General features: G+C 29.2%; 2 protein-coding genes across 2 annotated transcripts; one reads left to right on the forward strand and one right to left on the reverse strand.

Annotated features, from left to right (window-relative positions):
• Window positions 1-5,326: 5,326 nt before the first annotated feature.
• On the forward strand, window positions 5,327-6,550 carry LOC107467969 (agglutinin-2). The gene has a single exon (XM_016087197.3). The coding sequence runs from the start codon at window positions 5,378-5,380 to the stop codon at window positions 6,284-6,286; it is 909 nt and encodes a 302-aa protein (XP_015942683.1). The 5' UTR covers window positions 5,327-5,377; the 3' UTR covers window positions 6,287-6,550.
• A 12,689-nt stretch (window positions 6,551-19,239) lies between these two features.
• On the reverse strand, window positions 19,240-20,320 carry LOC107467968 (mannose-specific lectin CML-2). The gene has a single exon (XM_016087196.3). It carries the CDS (start codon window positions 20,249-20,251, stop codon window positions 19,415-19,417), a length of 837 nt encoding a protein of 278 aa, XP_015942682.1. The 5' UTR covers window positions 20,252-20,320; the 3' UTR covers window positions 19,240-19,414.
• Window positions 20,321-22,766: the final 2,446 nt, after the last annotated feature.

Consider the following 22,766-nt stretch of genomic DNA (forward strand, 5'->3'; position numbering starts at 1 on the left):
ATGTTACATTCATTTAGTACTATACATTTGTTTCACCATAATGACGTGTTCGGTTCATTATGCAGAAACCTGTTTGTATTTGATTTTATATAATAGATAATGTTCCATTCATTTAGTACTATACAATTATTTCACCATAATAACGTGTTCGGTTTATTATGCAAAAAATTGTTTATTGCAAATATATATCTTTTCTCCCAAGTCTCCATTCCAAGTGATCCACTAGTTTATTGCAAATAATCTCTGTTATGTGCACACAAAGAGCAAGCATGTCAAAGTAATTAGTTTTTATGAGTTGCACCACGTTATTCTCATTGAATTTTGTTGTATTGCTATTCTTTTCTAAGCTTCTCAATAAGTAAAATTCTTTAACATCTCCAGATGAAATATTAAAGGCCCACTTTTTTGTATTAGATTCATAAATTTATTTCTTTCAAAGTCCATCCAACCACTCTTTTAGATTATTTTTTTAATTGAATTGAATAGAATGCAATTGCTAAATTGAATTGAATTGAATGTACGCAAGTGTTCTGAATTGAATTGATAATCTCTAGTTATAGAGACAGATGTTTTGAATTTGATTTTATATAATGGATGATGTTTCGTTCATTTAGTACTATACAGTTGATTCACCTTAATAACGTGTTCAGCTCATTATGCAGAAAGCTGTTTTGAATTTGATTTTATATAATGGATAATGTTCCGTTCATTTAGTACTATACAGTTGATTCACCTTAATAACGTGTTCAGTTCCTTATGCAGAAAGCTAGTTTGAAACTGATTACTGATAAAAACATTTTTTAATAGTGATATATGCATTTTTTCAGTCCATCCAGTATATTAATTTTGGTTCATTTGGGTTTTTAGGGCTATTAATATTTGATAAATACCCTGATTTTCATTCACTATAAACCTGGAACAAAACAGCAGGCAAACAGTTCCAACAGATATATACATTAACATCTCAGACCGACAAGATAAGGACTAATAAATCTTAAATCAGATATATACATTAACATTAAATTTTCAATAACATTTACATTAATATTCACATATATACATTCAAAGAAGCAATGTTTGCTTTTTTAAATAAGTTAAACAAAATAGTATTAATTACAATCAATTAAACAAAGTATATCCTATTTACTATCTAAATCCTCATATGTGAATTTACAATAAGGGCTGGAGAGGATAGCAGATGGCTTCGGGAGTCTTATTGCTTCAAATGTCCAAATCACTTGGTCTCTCATTTTGTACATATACTTACGTTATAGCACGGTTCATTAAGAAAAATATTTCTGCATGCACAAGGACTTAACTGAACACACTAATAATCAAGTGAATCAAAATGAGCAACTCCACTGAATCGAACAACATTCATGTGCTAAATAAAACTGACAAACATTCAATAATCAAGAAAAAGAAAAAGTCTAGGGCCAGCAACTTTATTAAATTATGGCCAGCATGTAACCAGCAAAGAAAAGTGAGCCATTGGATGAAATTTCACACCAATCTCATACCATTAAAATCATTATTGATGACTATTTGATTGTTACAAATCACAAAAGTTGCTGGCCCCTAGCATTGCTCCAAGAAAAATATTTCTGCATGCACAAGGACTCAACTGAACACACTAACAATCAAGTAAATCAAAATGAGCAACTCTACTAAACCGAACAACATTCACGTGCTGAATAAAATATGATAAATATTCAATCATCAAGAAAAATATTTCTGCATGCACAAGGATCAATTGAACACACTAACAATCAAGTGAATCAAAATGAGCAACTTCACTGAACCGAAGAACATTTATGTACTGAATAAAATGTGATAAACATATAATCATCAAGAAAAATATTTCTGCATACACAAGGACTCAACTAAACACACTAACAATCAAGTGAATCAAAATGACCAATACCAATGAACTGATCAATATATCACAAAAAGAAAATAACAACACATTTTCTATTCGTCCTAGTTACGCAATAAAAATGAATTTAGAATAAGTCGATCTATTAAACGAAGCAACTCAATCTACTAACCTTGAATCGAATTAGGAAAAACGCGAGTTTTGAGAGAAATTAAATGAACATAATAACGACAGTTTTTTCCATACTTTATGAAGTCTTTATTTTTGTTTTTGTTTTTTTTTTCTTCTTTTCGAAAGCTTGACGCAATTCCGGAGGAGGAACAATTTTTACAGAAAATACAATAGAAGTTTGAGAGATTTTATGAAAGATTTAAACTTTTTTTGTGGCGATTTTAAAATTAAAAAAAGAATATTATTCCATAATGAAAGTGCGAATGAATATTAAATATTTTGAAAATTTGAACACGTAAATACATACTATGAAATTAGATTTTTTTAATATTAAGCCGACTTGAATGCACTTAAATAAAAAAATTATATGATGTATAACATGACTATAAATTAATAACAGTAGATTTAAGTTGCGAGTGTACGTGACATTAGTATTCAATAGAAAGATTTATATTCCTTCCCCTCTTGTGCTCGGGCTTTCGTCTGAGTCAGTATGGAAAATGGTTTATGGATATTTTCGTTAACTTATCAATTAACCTAATAAATGTATATTATTTCTCAGTTTCTCAACTATCATTAATTTTAAAGTATATGTTATTAGATAAGAAATATTTAGTAACAAAAAAATTAAAAAAAAATTAAAATTTATTTTATTTAATATTTATTAATTATTGTCTATAAAGTATAGATAATCTTTTTTATTTGTTATGCTTGTATATTGAATACATTTTGGATATAATATTTATTGACATTTGTTCGACATGTGTGCTTTTTTATCCAACCGTATTTTAATAAAAAATAAAAATTTCTTCTCTTTTTAACACACTTAAATACATAACATGTCAGTATATACAACCATATTCTTAATATGTATTCTTAAAATGAGTTTAGAAATATTATATGTTATTAATTATTAAAATAAAAAATACTTTAAATACTTTATATAATTAAAAAAGTTATTAATAACATTTTTTTCTCATGCATATATTTTAACTCTTAGTTCTTTTTTCCATGCATATGCCTTCACTCTAATATTTAAGAATCATATATGTCACTCTCTTGATTTTTTCTAATGTATTCTATATGTATATACTTTAATTTATAATTTTTTTCCCTCACATCATCTTCTATATACTTTTCTTTTTTGGCTTCAATAAACAACACATAATAATTTGTTCAGTTTGTTTTATTTGTATATGATGATTTCAACATGCTCACAATTTGTTATGAACGAAGTACATAAAATAGGTATAGAAATTAAAAGAGATAATACATAATTACGAAAGCAAAACAAATATGGACATTGAGTAGGAGTTGAGGCACAAATTGAAAGTCGAGTCCAAAAGAGAATATAAATGATGACAGTAACAATGATAATGATAACAATAATGAAAGAAGATATTTATAAATAATATTCTAAAGGAATAAATTTATTTATTATTTTTTACTAAAATATTATATAAACAATTCATTCTTGTATAACAAATGTAAATAAATGAAGTTTGATACGAAATCATTTCTCCTAAAAGTTTAATTCCATAGGAATTAGCAGAAGACTTTGACGAAAAAATAAAAAAGAATAATGATGAGGGTGACGCAATAAATGAGCAGCATTTATGGTTACATAGATAGAAGCCTACATATGAAATACAGGAAGAAATCTTTGACTTGCATAAGATGAAATTTTTGAATTAGTCTTTTTTTTCTTCTTTTATTTTCTTTTGTGCTAATTTTTTCAACTTTGGGATTTACCAAGGATTATATTGAACTATAGATGTTTAGGACATAGAATTCTGATACCATATTATAAAATCACATCTCCCAAAAATTTAAGATGATATGAGAAGGTAACATGAATAATTATATCTCTAACGAATATAAGAGTGTAATTTTAGAAATAAACGATTATTTATATTAAGAATTTAATTTTAGTACACTATATATTTAATTACATAACGTTATATTAACAAAAATAATAATTTTTTATATTAATTATATAAATAATAACAATAAAAAATAAATATAATTATATGATTGTATAAAATGTTTTACAAATGTATCAAAATCAAATTTCTGCCAATTTATTAGATGTGAAAGAGAAACTGTGAGCTTTGTCTCCCCACGTTATCCTCGTGCTATTCGGTAATCAACGCAAACGATAAGTGGGAACCTTATCTTTGTATAATGGATGTTACTAATGAGTACTTTTCAGACAGATAAATGCAACTATTAAAGTTATTAATCAGAAAAATTTTATAAAAATATGTAAAGTTTATTTTTTTAATATATTTATTAAAATAAAATTTAAAATTTTTATTAATAATAATTTTAACATATACTCTTTGATTAAAAAAATAGAGTAGGTAGCAGAACCTTAGATTTAGCACATGTTTGTTTTGGATAGATAATGTGTATTAGTATATTTTAGTGCACAACGATTATATATAATTTTCTATATATAGCCGTTGGTTGTTGGTCTTCATAGATATTCACATGTGGGTCCAAACTCCAATGGATAATCATATTTAACTATGTTCACGGAGACATTTTTCCAATTCTCCAGCAAGTGGTCTAATATAAAACTAACAAATAACAAAACACATTTGCTGTGACGAAGATATTAAAAACATTTTTTATTAAAATTTTAACCACTCATCCTAAAAGTTTAAATTAATTTTAAGATTCATCAAAAATTGAATTCTTGATCCTCTAAATTTAGAACTCTAATACTATATTATGTTGCTACTCATTCCAAAAATTTATGCTGATAAAAAAAATAATAATAATAGTTATATTTTTAATACTCCATAAATTTTTATTGTGCACATTATACAAATATTTTATTCTCTTTATACTTTCTCTTTATTTATTTAGTTACATTTTAATTAAAAATAATATTACTATAATATATTAAAATTGAATCTTATAATTTACTATTTAATAATTAAAATAAAATATCTTTACATAAAAATAGTTAAAGAATGTTTACTAAAGATCTACTCTAAACAAACATATTTAAAAAAAGAATAAAAATCAATTTAAAGGAGTTTAATTTTTTTATGTTGTGTTAATCAATTGGCATTAAATAAATAATTTTACATATAATAAGATATAATTCTAAATATTATATATATAAAATTACAAATATTAAATTATATAAAATAATTTTATATTATTATCAATATACATATACAGTTATTTTTATACAAAATGATTAATTAAAATTATAAAGTATTTGACATATTTGAATCTTGACTTATAAATATACGGAGAGTAGCACTAATCTGAGCACCAAAACCAAACTTTCTTTTGTACCAAAATAATATCACCATGGCTTCTCCCCACCTTCTCTCTCTCCTTTCCGCCATAACCATCTTCCTCACACTCCTCTCCAGGGCACACTCACAAGACAACTTCACGGAGTTCACCTTCTCCAAGTTCGACTCCACGAACATTAAAAGCCTCATCTTCCAGGGCGATGCAAAGCTCTCATCAAACTACATCCAACTCACCAAAACAAACGCCACCAACGGCAACCCTCTCAAGAACAGCGTCGGAAGAGTCATCCACTCCTCCCTCATTCATCTCTGGAACAGCAAGCAAAACCCTCCTCAATTCTCCACCATCGAAACCACCTTCAAGATCCGCCTCACTTCCCCCACAAGGGAGATCGCCGGCGACGGCCTCACCTTCTTCATTGCCCCCGCCAGCATCACCAAGACCCCCATTCCCAACGACTCCGACGGCGGTTACTTCGGCCTTTTCGGCAACAACACCTTGCCTACAACCGTTGACTATCCAGACAGTCCTAACCCTATCATCTTCGTGGAGTTTGATAACTACGTCGATGGAAGGTGGGACCCTACTTACAAGCACATCGGAATCAACGTCAACACCACTAGATCTAGGGCTGCGATTCCATGGGATAGAAAAAGCGGTGAGATTCTCACTGTAACAATTCAGTACAACCCTTTCAACAAGTTACTCTATTGTTCTGCTTCTTACGGAAGTGACTATCCTTATGAGGTGTGTTCTTCCGTGGAATTAAAACATATGCCGGAGTATGTGAGAGTAGGGTTCTCCGCCTCCACCGGCGACAGCGCCGTCGAGAACCACGACCTCATCTCGTGGAGCTTCAGTTCTTGGTTGCACAATGTCTCTGCCTTGACCACCACTGCCCAAGTCAACCAACCTCTACAAGCTCCAGAGGCTACACATGCTTCACTTTTCTCAGCTTGAGAGATATAACCGACTTTAGTTTTTATTTTCTTTTCCAGGAAAAAAAATGTCAGAATTTAACGGTTGGATTTGAGCGATGGGGAGTGAGTTGTAGCTTTTTGTTCGATCCAATGGCTATCCTAGTTTCTTAGAAGGGAAAAGAATTTCTGACGATATTTTCTTTCTTGCATTATTGCTTTTTTTTCTTTTTTCTTTTTTTTTTTGGATGTAGCTCGCGTGGGTCATGTGAAAAATGAATAAAGTGTTGTCAGTGGTTGATGTATATGTTCATTCCGCTTTGATTTTCACTTCACCTACCCTCCTCTGATCTGTTCTCCATCTTGAAGTTTAAAATTTAAATTGTCCCTTGCAAATAAGTACGCAAAGAATGAACACAAAAAATCATTTTTAATTAGGGTTTAATTATTTTATTAATATTTTATAATTTTATTAAATTTATAATTAATTTATAGTTAAGTTTTTAATTTTTTTAATTGAATTTGATAAGGAAGAAAGAGAGATACACAAAAGATATAAATTAAAATTGAATAAAAAAAATTTTAAAATTAAAACAAAAATAAAAGAAATACATTAAAATTAAATAAAAAAGAATCACTTTATTTTTTTTATCTAATTTATTGATATAACAAGAGAGACTTTTCAACCTAACTTGTCCACTCTTCTAATCACTTTATATGACGATTACAATAGTTTAAAAGATATTTATGCAACCTAGCCTAGGGTCTATAAGCAATAAAATAGCATTAGTAGTAGTAAAATAGTTTAGCTCAATAAATAAAATCTGTTAATTCAACTCAATTCATTTTCTGTTGATTGCAGTTAGTTAAGGTTAGTCAAAGCAAGTAGTTACAAGGTTTTGGAATAGGAAAGAGTTTGTTAGAGTAGTTATTTAACTTATGGTTGAGAACATTTGCAACATAAGTATATAAGGCACAAAACATTGTATTGATATCATATTTTTCTTTTTTTTCTTTCATTGGAGTGAAAAACCACGATAGAATTCTCTCTGAATTGCTTCTATTTTCTACCAACTCTTGGTTCTATTTTGCTAAGACCATGATGTTTCACATAGTGCGATGAGCGTGGATAGCAAACAACATCAAAATTTGATCTAAGGGTGCTACAGAGATCTTCAAAAATCACCTTCTAGTTTTTTCAATTTTGTTCTTTGTTTTTCCTAATTTTTTCGTCAAATTCACTCACAATTTTGTTCCCTCTTACTTCTTTTTCTCTTAAACTTATATGATAGAGTTTGATGAACTCCATCAATTACAGTGATAGTGTTTCGATCAATGGAGAGAAAAAATTCAAGACCTTTGATTTGAGACTTATCAACATGACGGATCGTTTCTCAGATGGCGATTCGAACAATCAAAAAAATCCAGTACCAATGGAAGTAATTAACTCACATGTCTCTTGAATCAACTTACAAACCTACAATCACAAATAGCAAGAAGCAATATGAATCCAATGCAAGATCCAACCAGTCCTTATTTCGTTCATCCTGGTGATAATCTAGGTGCACCAATCATCCCTGTAGTCTTAATTCCTAATAACAATGGTAGTTGGAGCCACACAATGCATTTGGCCCTAAAATCAAAGAACAAGCTGAAATTCATAGATGGAACAATTAACAAACCAGATATGGAAAAATCAAAGTTTGAATTCATACTAGAGCAAAAATTGATCTTATTGGAACTTTTCAAAGGAAAGAATGTGCAGCAGCAACCTCACAATACAAACCAGGTTCTGGCACAGTCAATTTAGGCCTCACCACAAGGTAAAACTACACTATTGCAATTTTGTGCAAGAATCATGATCTTCATAACTCCAAAATCCACATTTTGGGTCATTGACTCAGGTGTAACAGATCATGTAACCTTTAGTTCAAATGATTTTTAAGATTTTCAACAGATTAAACCAATTAATGTGAAACTACCTGATGGAACCAATACAATCATTAACATCATTGGAACTATCATTTTTTCAAAAGAACTTTTTCTCACAAATATTTTATACATTTCCTTATTTGATTTTAAACTCATTTCAGTTTCAAAAATTAATCTCAAATTTAAAATGTCAATTGTTAAACAATGATGAACATTGTGAAATACAGGATCAATCAACATCAAAGATGATTAGCATAGTTAAATGTGGAGATGGACTCTATGTAATGAGAAAGCAATCCATTTTCATCAAAGAATTACCTTTGACAACAATGAATCACATTACATCATCTAGCAATAAGATCCATTTTATGAGAACAAAATCAGAAGTGGCTTAATTGGTTCCAAATTTTGTCAACTATGTAAAGGTATGATTCAATAAATAAGTGAAGTGCATCCGCACTGATAATGGACCAAAATTCCTTCTCAAAATCTACTTTGCTTCTAGTGGAGTTTCACACCAAATTTCTTATGTAGAGACACCAGAACAAAATAGAATTGTAGAAAGAAAACACCAACATATATTAGGTGTAGCTAGAGCACTACTTTTGGTTCTAGAGTTCTAAAGTGATTTTGGCAATATGCCATTACTCATACTACACACTTAATAAATAGAATACCAAGTATTGTTTTAAAGGATGTCAGTCTATATGAAATTTTACACAACAAATTGTCAGATCTTTTAAACTTGAAAGTGTTTGGATGCCTAATCTTTGCATCCACACTAACAAACTCTAGAACAAAGTTAGACTCAAGAGCTAGGAAAGCTGCATTTCTGGGATTCAAGATTAGAACAAAAGGTTTCAGATTAATAGATACACAATCAAAAGAAATTTTTGTGTCTCGAAATATAGTCTTTTTTGAAAATGAATTTCCTTTTTAGGATAACAATTGTAGCAGCAATAGTAAAAAAAAAATACATTTTTTCAATCTCCATATTGTCTTGCTCTTTTTTTTTTATGATTCATGTCTAGCAACTACACATCATGCATGATAACACATCAAATGCAACCTATAGATTCGGATCACAGATCTAAAGCACACCAGGATTTTGAAAATGCCACAAGCACTTCACATGAGCAACCATTGCATGATCCGTTCAGGTTTTTTTCGGGATTTCGGTAGATATGACAAGTAAAGAATAATAATATTTTTGCTCTCCAAAAAAAGTGATTTGTCTGATATTAACTTCAGAAACAGAACTTAGGAATACTTATGAATTACAACGTATGTTCTTTCCTTATATTCTAAATAGTTTTTGAAATTTTTCATCCATTAGTACTTTTAAGATTAATTGTTATGCTAGTTATTTTGGTTAGGATGGTAATGTTAGTTTTGTTTGCGTTACTAGAGATTTTAATGGGAGCTAGCAAAGGGGATGTTTGAGAGTAATAGTATTTTTCAAGAGAAATTGTTTGCTATTTGGAGAGGATATTTCTTAGTCTGAGATGTGGGTCAATGAGATGTTATTTGTAAGACGGATTGTGTAGAAGCGTTTAATTTTGTTACTAATAACCAAGTTGGTTTTGGGTTTATTGATCAGTTGGTGCTCAAAATAAGGAATATCATAAATTAGAATTGGCGTGTTGACTTTTGTTTGATTATTAGAGATGCAAACATGGTGGCAGATACCATAGCAAAGATAGCAATGATATTACAACTTTATCATGTGGAGTTTCCTTCTCCTTGAAAGGAATTTAAGAGTAATTTTAAATGGGATTGTCCTTCCATTTAAACAGTTCTTTTATTTTTTTATTTTTTTCTTTGTTTAATTTATTTAAGTTAAAAAAAAAGATTTATCATAATTTGAATAGAGCTTTATGATTTAACCCATAAGTCAAGTGCTGGGTGTTTGATCATAATCTATTTTTGGTTATTATTTTTTAACAAAGATATTTTTATGCAAACAATTATTCTTTTATATATTAAATACATTAAAAAATTTTAAACATTATTTTTGTTTCCTTTACCGTTACAATTGAGGACATATATAAGAGGGGATTTTTTTTCATTTATAAAATAAAATAAATAATTATTTTTTTTAAAACGATTTTTTAACTTTATTTACGAAAATGTGATTTTTTTTGGGATTAACGGCAAGTTCGCCGTCCCCCTCGACGAACTCTATGATGAGTTCGGCACACTATATATATTTGTGGGACCATTTTGGTTTGTCGCTTTCTTCTTTCATTCTCTCCTTCAAATTTTCTCTGTTACTTTTTTTTATCTTTTTGACATCCATAAAATTTAGTGTGGACGACTGTCTCAGTTTCAGGTTAGGAAATAATAGTCTATTTTTTTATGTTAACTTGGTTTACTGTTTACATGTTAGATAAAGTTGTTAGGTATAGATCGTCTGTTAGTTAGAATAACAGATTTATTATTTACATGTTAGTTAGCTAGACGCACTTTTTAGTGTTGTTATGTTAGGTATATTATTTTATGTCACCGTTTTTTAGTACAGTGGCTATCTATCATCATATTAAAGAATATAGGAAAGTATATTATTAGATAATTTAGTTAGAGGCATAACATTGTGTTGTGAGTTAGAAGGTAATTACGTGAGCAATAAAATTTAAGGTTGATTTAGTTATAAATTAATTACTTACATGACGACCTCAGTTAAGTAGGCTAAGTTTAAAATTAGTAGGTTCATAAGCCATTTTTCATTTAGTTTATTTTTTAATAATCTAGTATGTGATTTTATTTTAGTAGATTGTGTTTCGATGGAGCAGCAGTTATTGGGTTATGAGCATGAAATGTATAGATTGGATTAGGTTGAGCACATCGCTGGGAGGCTTGATCGAGTGGTATGATTTTTTTAACTATTTTTTTATTTTATTATATTGAAGAAAAAGTGAACTTGCTATTGTATTTATTCAAAGTACCGTTCTTTATTAAATTTTTTTTCTATTTGGTAGGCGCCTCGGATCTTGCGCACCAGACGGAACTTGATGACATTGCCGCCGCCGGAGCAGATTAGGCCATATCTGAGACGAGCCAGGTTTGAGTACGTCGCATACATGGTGGAGTTTGAGCATGATTGGTCGCTCGCCTCGGCGTTGATAGAGAGATGGAGGTCTGAGTCCCATACGTTTCATTTATTGTGCGGGGAGATGACCATCACCCTACAGGACGTGGCATATCAGTTGGGACTTAGGATTGATGGTGATCCTGTGAGTGGATGCATCGGTGGGTGGGAGCAGCACCACCAGGGACGGACCATTGAGGAGTTATGTGAACAGATACTGAGTGTTGTTCCTGGCCCAAATGGCAGATAGTCACAGAAGAAGTGGACTATCAACTTCACTTATTGGTTCCACAACACGGTTTGTGAAGAGTTAGAGCAGGATGCCACAGAGAAGCGACTGATGAGGTATACGAAACTACGAAAGGATACATCATGCAATTGATAGGCAGTATCCTCTTCCTCGATGCATCTGATTCTCAACCACTAAAATCAACAAAAAATACGTATAATTTCAACAAATGAATATTAGTATGTCAGAGATGTTGTAGAAAAAGTTTAATAGAACCACGTGAGGAGGCTCCTAGTTTGGTTGGATAATGAAATATTAGGATGAGTAATTAACTTTGGTTGATTATGGGCTCAATTTTTTACTTTTTTTTTCTTTTTTAGAAAAAAATTTGGTTTTGTGTCAAAGGCTTTTCTACTCTATACCCAACAAACCAAAAAATCATTACTCACAGAAAAAATAAAAAAAGAACATCAATGTTGTTGTTACGCCGTTCCAAGTTTGGGCTTTCATCTAATTAGCATCATCTATGTGCAGAAAGTTAATATTGAAACAAGTAATTATGCTACATCCAAAAAAAAAAACAAGTAATAATAATAATAATAATACAGTTAATTAGAAATAATTTTATGCAACATTTAATTGAATCTTCATGTGTTATATAAAATAATTTATAGTTAATTTTAGTAATATTAATTTAATGAATCATTTTAAATCAAAATAAAAATTCTATAATAGTAAATCAAATAATAAAATATTATAAAATCAATTTTAAACATGGACATTTATTTGATGACCAAAAACAATAAATTTTAATAGTGTTTTAGCATTTCTCTATTTATTAATATAAAACAATCTTTCGAATTTCGATATCCTAAGACCCTACTAGCCAAGGCTGGAGGCTACAAAAACAGTTGTACTCTTTGGGTGTCGGCTCCAAGAACTCACTCTTAGCTTGGTATTAGCATCAGCACCGCAGTGCAACTCTAGCTCTCTTGGATATACAAAGCAGATGGTGACATTTTGAATTCCACTATATAAGAATAGGAAGATAGTTGGAATTTGGAAGCTATAGGATTAATATCCTTGCCTCATAGTCATGCATTCACATACATGTTGCAGACTTGCAGTACAAATCATTAAAAATAGCTAAACAAGAATGAAAGACTATATTAGCAAGGTGGTCTTCTGGTATTAAGGGATCTCATCAATAATTGAATCGAGTAAGTGCATGATAACGCGTAGTAGTATAGATAAGAAGCTAGAGGGTGACGCCATATATATTACACTATGGACGTGACATAGTGTTAATAATGGTTGTTAAAGGCCATGCATGTGAAAAACAACCTATCTACTAATAACTACACTATTTAAGAAGGAAGCTAATAAGGTACTTAATTAGACCAATCGCCACACTATAAATACCGAGCTGGTGGAGTAGGCTTGGCATCTCATTTCATTTCCAAAAACCACAAAAACCATAGCCATGGGTGTCTCATTTAACTTGCACAAATTTGACCCTAAGCACTCCAAGGAGACGCAACCATCACCGATCACCATATCATAAGAAGTTAACTGTCCATGTCTCTACATATCTCCACACCCAACCCGACACTCTTACTTATGATGTCGATTTGAGCACTAAGCTGCCTGACAAGGTTAAGGTTGGAATATCTGCTTCTACTGGACAATTCTCGCAGACTACTGAGATTCTGTCTTGGATCTTCAAGTCCAACTGAGGACGAACATCGAAGAAACATCGATAGATGTTGACTTGTTGTCAAGTTTGTGTTGTGTCTTTGATTTTAATTCAATAAGGACAAGTCTACTAGTTTTTAGTTTGTCTCTGTAAGTGTTATGCCACTACGGATACAGACAAAGACTGTCCATTGTTGTTGTTTGTGTTTTCCGTGTACTTTTTTTTTTTCATCTTTCTTTGTTTCGGTTTGGTTTCTTGTCTTCTGTGATATATGCATGAATGCTTACTTTATTTTCTTCGTTTTTGCCTTTATTTCTTCTTTCTGTTTTTTCCAAAAGTACAAAACATCTCTTAATATTAGGCATGACAATACATGCTCATCATGTTAGATGTTACAACCTTATCTGTGTTCGCCTGTACGTAGTTAATTTATCATTATAGAATCTTACATATCATAACTTCTTTATATGTCAAAATGATATAGAAGTTAACCATATATATATATATATATACACAAATGGTATAATGTGTAACAAATAGAAGATAAATATTAATTCAACAAATACAACTAGAATGAATATATATTAATAAGCTATCTAATAGTAGTAACAGATCATTTTAACTCTATTTATTTATTATTCAATTTTTGGATGTATTATTTTCATTTTAATATTTAAATTAAGTCTTAATTTGGTTTTTAATATTTTAAACGTTTTATTTTAATTCAAAAAAATTTGAGTTATATATTTCTTCCTTCTATCCATATTATTTATTACTTAACTTTATTTTATATCTTATAAATTCGTGAGTAAGAAAATTTGTGTGTTAACTTGTAATTGAACTTTGTTATGAATTGTGAATTTGTGATATAAGATTTTTTATAAATTTTGATTTTATATGTTACGAGTTATATTTACGTTATGTCTTATGATTCAATAATTTACAATTTTAAATTAACTTTTTAAATCGAAATAAAAAATAAAAACTACGAGTACATTACCTTAATTCTTACTTTTATTTTAGTATTAATGATTTTTTTTAATATCCTTAGCAACTTTGAGTTTCTTCTTTATACCATTAGCATTTTTTAGTCTATTAATCTAAAATTTTCAAAATTTGGTGCTATGTACCTGAAATATTTCTTCTGTGAATCATAATTTTATTATTAGGATTAAATCTATTATATCTATTTATTATATATTACTAATTTTATAATTAAAATGTATCACATGTTATTTCATTATTGCAATTGAAATCAAATTTTTCTCTCCAAAATTAAAGAGTTTCTTCCTCTTCCCTCTCCCCCCTCTCTCTCTCTTCTTCACTCACTCTATCTCTTTTATATATCATTATTAATGACTAACTATGAAATTAACAATCAAAATGTGCAACATAATATTCTCTAATTATAATTAAATTAAAATTAAAATTAAAATATTAAAATCAAAACTAAAATATAGTTATATTAGAGAGAGAGAGAGAGAGAGAGAGAGACTATTATTTTAAAATAATAAGCATGAAAATTAATTATTTTTATTTGTGTAATAGACTTAACATCTAATCAAATGTAAAAGTATATACATTAAATTCTTTCATTTTAGATAACGAATACTGAAATTAATTATTAGTAAAAAGTTAAACTCTTTCACATGAAAATAGTAACTAAAAAACTTATTATTTGATATTTATCGAGACCTTGGTCTTTCTTAGCCGATAGAGACTTTTTCCCATATGATTTTTATAATAGTTTGATTATATAAATCTTTAATTTTTTGTTATAATCTATAATGTCAAAGACAAATTTAACGTAATTTTAAATTTATATAACTGTAATATTATTACAAATAAAAATACTAGTTAAAGTATATTTATGAACATTTTTTTAAATGATTATAAAAATACTTGTGCAGCTCGATTAACTATTAAAATTAATCTCACATAATTGTTTATGTGTCTTTTTTTATGTAAGTTTTTGTGAGAAGTGGTTTTATAATTCGATATTAAAATTTTTATGATAAAAAGTTAGAATTTGATTTTCGTTCATCTAAAAAAGATTAATATAAGATAAACAAAAATATAAAAAGAATCTATGCAAAATTTACTCAAATTAAATCTAAAAAAGCTTTTGTGTAAGATTAGAAGGAATTAGAAATATAACTATAGTAACATTTGGTTAAGCTTTGGAAGAAACAATTTCAGCACAATATCTATATAGACATGTGACCTTATACAATAATATTTAAACTAAACCCTAACTGTTGTTGCTACTTACCCTGATGGTCAACGATTCGAGTTATCTCATGTCGTTGACTTGAGGACTGTGCTTCCAGAATGGGTTAGGGTTGGATTTTCAGCTGCTTCGAGCCAACTATATGAAACGCATAACCTTGCCTCGTGGTCTTTCACCTCATCTTTGTTGTACACTGCTCAGAAGGAGTATGAGTTTATTAAACTTGCACGTGGTGCATGATTTCAAGATAGAACGATCTCTATGTATGTCATGAATGCATGCATGTATTCCAATAACGAAGGGCGAGTAGTGTTGCACGTGGTCTAAGTATTTTGGGTGTTTATTGTTATGTTGTTGTGACATGTGTTAAAAATAAATTTCGTATGTCTAAACCAATTTGGGTTGGTCGAGTAGTCAGCTCACTCGTCCGCTTAAGGAAGTGTCGGGGGTTTGAATCCCACTTTGTGCATGCAGTAATCTATTAGCCAACGACAAACCCCTTAAATGAAGTTCATTGGTTCGCGACCACCTAGTGTTCGGGGTCGGATTCCTTATTCGAGAGTCATCCCGGCTTGAGGAGGCTTCTTCGAGTACGTCCCCCATCCCGGTTTTGCCGGCGCAAGTTCCTCACAGACGACGCCAATGTACAAGATATCTCTGGTACGGGTTGAGAGATGGATCGAAAACTTGCCGGTTGAGACGGGTGTCGGATCACTTGACTGGAGCAATGGAGGGAGGTACCTATAAAAACACTCCGACGCTCAAGTCAAAATGGATTTAAGAGGTAGAAGGTGTGAGGAATGAATGAATATCTGGAGGGACTTGAATCCTCTATTTATAAATTTATTAAAACAACAAGATTATATGTGGCTAATAAATATTATCATTTTAGATAAGTATTAATTTGTATTTATATTTTATATAAATTTATATATAAAAAATATATAATTTATATCTATATTTATTAAAATTTGTATTATATGTGAATCAATATAGCTTGTACTTATATTAATTAAAATTTGTACATATAAATTAATAAAATTTATTTGTCAAAAATAATTTGATATTTATGTTAGTCTAATCAAAATTAATAAAAATTGTTGATCCTAAAATTTTCTGCTTTTAAATAACTTTACAAGAATGTAATAGTTAGAAACGGTATTAAATTGATTTCGGCACTGATGTGTCGTTCTCTTAATTGAGTATACATGCATAAAACACAACATACACCAAAATGTATAAAATAAACATATTAAAGATAAATATGTTATGTCATTCTTTTCTATATTATTATATTAATGATTGTACTATCTAACAAATCTTAGAACAAAAAATTTACACTCTAAATTTAATATAAATTTAAAACACTCTAAAACGTTAAAAATAAATTCTTCTTAGACACACATGTGGATACTGTATTTTACCTAATTAATTATTAATAATTTTTTACTTTAATTTTTTTATTTATATTTTATTTTGTGTACTCTAAATTTTTATTTATTGAACCAAAAAAGTTAAGACAGACGAATCCATTATTTTAATTTAATTTGTTTTCTGAAGCCCATAAATCTTAGTGATACATTACATAATATTAAAAAAAGATCAAAGTCCAACGTAAAAAAAGGGATAAAAGTGACTGATGAAGGCCCTGTGGAAGAAAAAATAATCTTCGAAATGTGATTTGGTTCAAAAAATATGCATGTGGAGCCATTTACTACTATGTACAGTTTGGACACCACACACAAAAATACCAGTTGGTTTCTTTTAGGATTATTGTGTGTGTAGCACCCACTAATTAAGTAGCACTTTTTCGAATCCCGCCTTGTGCATGCAGCAACCCATTGGTCAGTGGCAAACTCTTAAATGAAGCTCAATACCGTGGCGGATTAGTCCTTGGCCTGCCGAGTTGGGGGATACCGTGGGAAACCAAAAAAAAGTAGCACTTCCGCAAACTAACTTGGGTTGGTCGAGTGGTCAGCTCACTCGTCCGCTTAAGCAAGTGTCGGGTGTTCGAATATCGCCTTGTGCATGCAGCAACCAATTGACTAGCGGCAGACCCTTAAATGGAGTTCAGATCCGTGACGGATTAATTCTTGACCTGTCGGGTTGGGAGATACCGTAGCAAAAATATTTTCTTATTTCGTTGTCAAAATAGTCAAATTATTAGTAGGGCAGATCCTAAAAAAAATTTAAATAATATAAATTCTAAAATACATTTTAAGATTATTAATTAAGAAAAATACATAAAAATTTATAAATTTAAGTTTGTAATATATTTATTAAAATATTTTAAAAATTATTAATATTATTTTTAATATGTATCTATAAAATATATTTTAAATCTGTAAATATATATATATTAAAATTTTAAATTTTGAATTAAATTATTCAAAAGAATTATATATTAGCTTCAAAATGATCACCGGCAAATGCAGTATTTTTATTAATATTTTTTAACTTATTTGCAATAAAAGCATCAAATGAAGGACGACAAGTGTACGGGTAGCACTCTTTACTCTTTTAGTGGTCACCAAAAAAAAATTCTTTACTCTTTATTAGTGAAGGTAAAAAGTATTTAATTTCGAGTAGATGTGATAGGGTGATGCTAGGGAACAATGACTGATTAGAAAAATCTAGTGATAAGGACAAAAATATACAAAATAAAATTTACGTATTNAAATTCATTTGGTTGTAGTATTCATGGTATAAATAAAATTTTTAACTAAAATAATTATTATAGAAATGACCATTTTAATAAAAAAAATATTAATATATCAATATATAGGTAATATTTTTTAGTCTTAACTAACATTTATCACTAATAATTAAGATCATATTTAATTGAAAAATTATTAAGCTTCAATTTAATTATTATTTATTAACTAATTAGTTAGTATTGTGAAGTTAATTATCAATATTTAATATTTATTGCTTTTTTATTGAGTTGATTAATTTATTTACTTTTTTAATTTTTATACTGAAGTAAATTTAACAAGATAATTATTACTATACATTGAGTTTAACAAAATAATTTTTATAGTAAAACTAAAAGAAAAAGTTACATGCCCTTTTATTTTAGGGACAATTGATATAACAAGGAGCAAACATGTATATCTATGTATATTTGTTAATTTTGAAACTATTTGTGGTGACAATTGCCACTGTTTCCCCGCCTGAGTCTGTCTCTATAAAAAAACTATTATAATTGCAGTTAATTTTATTTAATATTATAGTAAGTTATTAAACAAATTCAATGCAAAATTTATTAAAGATGAATTTTTATGAAATTTAAATTTTAGATTTTTTTAATTAAAATTTTAGATGTTTTTATTTTTTAAAAATTTAAAAGTTTTTTTTAAGTTAAATATTGACTGTATAACGTGGCTCCCAAAACTTTTTAACGTGATAATGTAGCGGTGTAACATCAAACCTCTGTTCCATCCACAGAATTATGATATAATATTAAATTAAGAATAATATATGGTGGAAACTCAGGTGGTGCAGTGAATTTGACGTAAAGTTAATAATTGAGAGCCGTTAAATAAAAATTTAGTTAAATTATTCAAATAATTTAACACTTTCAAATTTTAACTATCAATTTCATGTAGAGTTAATTGCATATGAGTTTTTACTATAATATATATTCCATTATATATATTTATATTTTAGTATATTATTTCCTCTAAAATAAAAATTTAACGTTATTTTAAGACGAAAGCAATGAAATGAAATGATTTTTTTTTAGAAAGCCAAAGATTAAATGAACAAAACATGAAAAAAAGAGAAGTAGCAAGAAAACGCATACTCTATACATACTCTCATTCATACAAAGTAGTAGTTCATTTTATATCACATGCTTGGCTTAGCTTAAACATAAGCAACAAAAACCACAACATACATAAGCCATGGACGTACAACTTTTGTCCTTTATTGGCATATCTTACATGGCCATATGTGATTGATATTTTTATTAGACATGATCATCATATCACATCATTATTTCTCAATTCCTCGTGTAAACACAAGGTACTCATTCTCCATGGTCACAGTATTAAGCAACACTGAAGTGAAAGACCACGAGTGAAGAGTGTGTGATTGGAATTGTTGTCCAGTAGCGGCTGAGAATCCAACCCTAACATATTCCGGAAGCTCTTTGGCGAAGTCGACCTCATGAGAGAGCTCGTACTTTTTACCATCAGGGTAGGTAGCAGACACTGCCAGGGTTCGACTAGAAGCAGTGTATGTCACAAGAACATTAAGGATTTGATCGTCTCTTCTATCCCATCTCACAGTCTTCGCAGACTTAATGGAATTCACATCGATTCCAATGTGTGTGTAACTTGGATCCCAGGCATTTGAACTTCTGTCAAAAAAGGTGTCGAATTCGACTGCGATGACTTTGTTTGCGGAGGCGTTTAGGGCATTGGCAGGTTCAAAGAGCCCTAAAAGCCCTCCGTTTGAACCGGGCGGTATGGTGGTGTCCGCCGGCGCCAGGAAGACGGCAAGGCCGTCCGCCGGGTGGGACGAGCCCCGTGACTTAAGGGAAAAACTGAATTGGATTTGAAGGTTTGCGAGTCTGTTTGTACTTTTATCCGATAGGTGCACTTGTGCTAAGTACAAGGCTCTCCCAACACTGATTTCATTGCTGTCGGTTCTAGTGAGTTGCAGTACATTTGGGTCAATGTGTGCATCTCCTTGCAAGATTAGGTTTCTTTCAGCTTCTTGTTCGAAGTTATTGAAGCTGAAGGAAAGTGAATCTTGCGAGGTTGCTAGGTTTAGTAGCGTGAGGAAGATGGCTATGGAGGAAAAGAGAGAGAGGGTTGGCTTGGCCATGGTGTTGTGATTATTGTTGGTAGTGTTTTAATTTGTTACTATGTTTGGTTTGTGTTGTGAAAAAAGAATGTTAACCCTTTGGCTATTTATACCGAGTTTGATGCCACCCATTTTAATTACACTTGTGAACTGGACCCCAAGGTAATTTCCCCATCTACATCAGCCATAGAGCGAGTGCCACTACTTATTACCCCCATTGGCTGGTCATATATAATTAAGGAGAATACTCACATGATGACATTTTTATATAAAGATGATATTTAATCATATTTAATCAACTTTATCAATTCATCTAATAATTTATAATATTATCTTTATGTGAAGATGTTATCATGAGAATATCTACCTATAATTAATGTGACTTTCTCATCACGAATTTTTTTTTTCCTTGTAGGAGATACCAGTTTTTTGAGATACCAATAATTGATGAGAAGCGAATATATTTACAAATAAAAAATAAAAATATTATTTGTACACTAAAATCAGTCACTAAAATCAGTTTATGTATAAATATATGTGTGGTTTGATTTATTTTTAATGTGTATTTATATTCTAATATATATTTTATACTGATAGCTGATTTTGGTGTATACATAATATTACTCAATAAAAAATTATTAAACATATTATGTATATATAAAAGTTAGCTACTAAATCAATCACCATCTATGAAGCACAAACACTTTACTAAATTATTGTATCCATACACTTCGGACACGACACTCATCAATACTCTCTGGCACGTGTGTTTGTTATGTTCAATCGTATCTTAATAAAAAATAAATTTTTTTTTTGTCTGGATATATTTAGACACATCTAAATATTATTACGTATCAGCATGTCAGTTTTATTATTAACATGTATTCTTAAAATGAGTTTAAAAATAATATATATTATTATTTATTAAAACAAAAATATTTTAAATATTTTATATAATTAAAAAATATTAAAAATAATAATTTCAAAATTTATGTGTCTGTTGTCTCATTCGTATCAATATCCGTAACCTGCATCACCATATATGGATTTGTGTATTTTTTGTATCTGTTTATTTATTTATATATCAATAAATATATTGTTTAGTTTATTTTTAATATATATTTTATATTTATAATATATAATTTATATAGATGATTAATTTAGTATTTATTTTTTAATATACACGTAATAAGATATGCATAGTTATGAAAAGAATATCTTGATAAAAATAAAATAAAGTGATTGAGTAAAAGGAATTCGTCCTCCTTAGTTTTAACCAAATGTATGTCGAGGGTTCTATTCGTCTAGGTCATAAAAAATTAAAATTTTGGATAAGTTGTCACGCTTAATAAAGTGTGTATAAACCAATGGAAAATTACATACTCAATGATGAATATTTCTGTTGTGAACCAAACAAGAAAGCAGTAGAAGAGAGACCTATGGCTGGTAATAATAATGTAGCTTTCTCATCACAAATGATTTACCTTGAGCACTCATCATATTTTATCATAAATAAAGTAGAAGATACCCTTTTCCTTATAACTTAAAAAATAGGTAAATTTCAAATTATTTTTCTTAAGATGTAAATAATTGATGAAAAGTGAATATACTTAAAAAAAAACACTTTTTACAGTTATGAAAAAATATCTTGATTAAAATAAAATAAAATAAAGTGATTGAGAAGGAATTTGTCCTCCTTTAACTAAATATCTTGGTCATAAAAATTTAAAATTTTGGATAAGTTGTCAAACTTAATTAAGAACGTGTCTATAAACCAATTGAAAAATTGTTTAACATACTTAATGATGAATATTTGTGTTGTGAAACAAAAAAGAAAGAAGTAGAAGAGAGATCAATGTAATATTATTAATAACAATTTATTGTGTATAACCGCATAATAAATTTAATTCTGTACTTATTTAATATATAATATAAATCTCTTTGCATATATATATATAGGCTATTTGTTTTTTAATCCGACAGGTTAAAAATTAATTTTTTATGAATTTAAATTTTATTTAAGAATTTATTATTGGCCAATAAATTATTACATGTACAAAGCAAGATTCAAACTCCGACACTTGTTTAAGTACACTAATAATATATGTACATGATAATCTGATCCTTTAAGAACATTCTACTTTCTCATCAAAAGTATCACAACTAGTTCATCCCAACTCTTTTGCTGTTACTTCATGCTAGTTGCTAAATAGAGACTATATCCATTATCCAATTCTATTGTCAGAATAAATAACATTTCTAGGGTATAATGACTTCTCCATACAGCTAACTATTATTAACTAATTTCGTAACTGAAGAGCTCATTGAAATAAATAAATAAATAAATAAAAAAGCACCACTCCTCAATCTAAACTTCTAAACTCCAATAAAATTTTTTTCTCAAAGAAAGTGGGTATCTCCTTCCTTTCTAAACATCCACTTATCAATAAAAAGAATGAAAACAGAGCTCTAACTTATAAAGAACAAGTCAATCAATATTGAGCAGGGTATACATGATATTTAACTTCCAATCAAG

Source organism: Arachis duranensis, chromosome 9 (assembly GCF_000817695.3).
Source record: "Arachis duranensis cultivar V14167 chromosome 9, aradu.V14167.gnm2.J7QH, whole genome shotgun sequence".
In the NCBI taxonomy this organism is placed as follows: Eukaryota; Viridiplantae; Streptophyta; class Magnoliopsida; order Fabales; family Fabaceae; genus Arachis; species Arachis duranensis.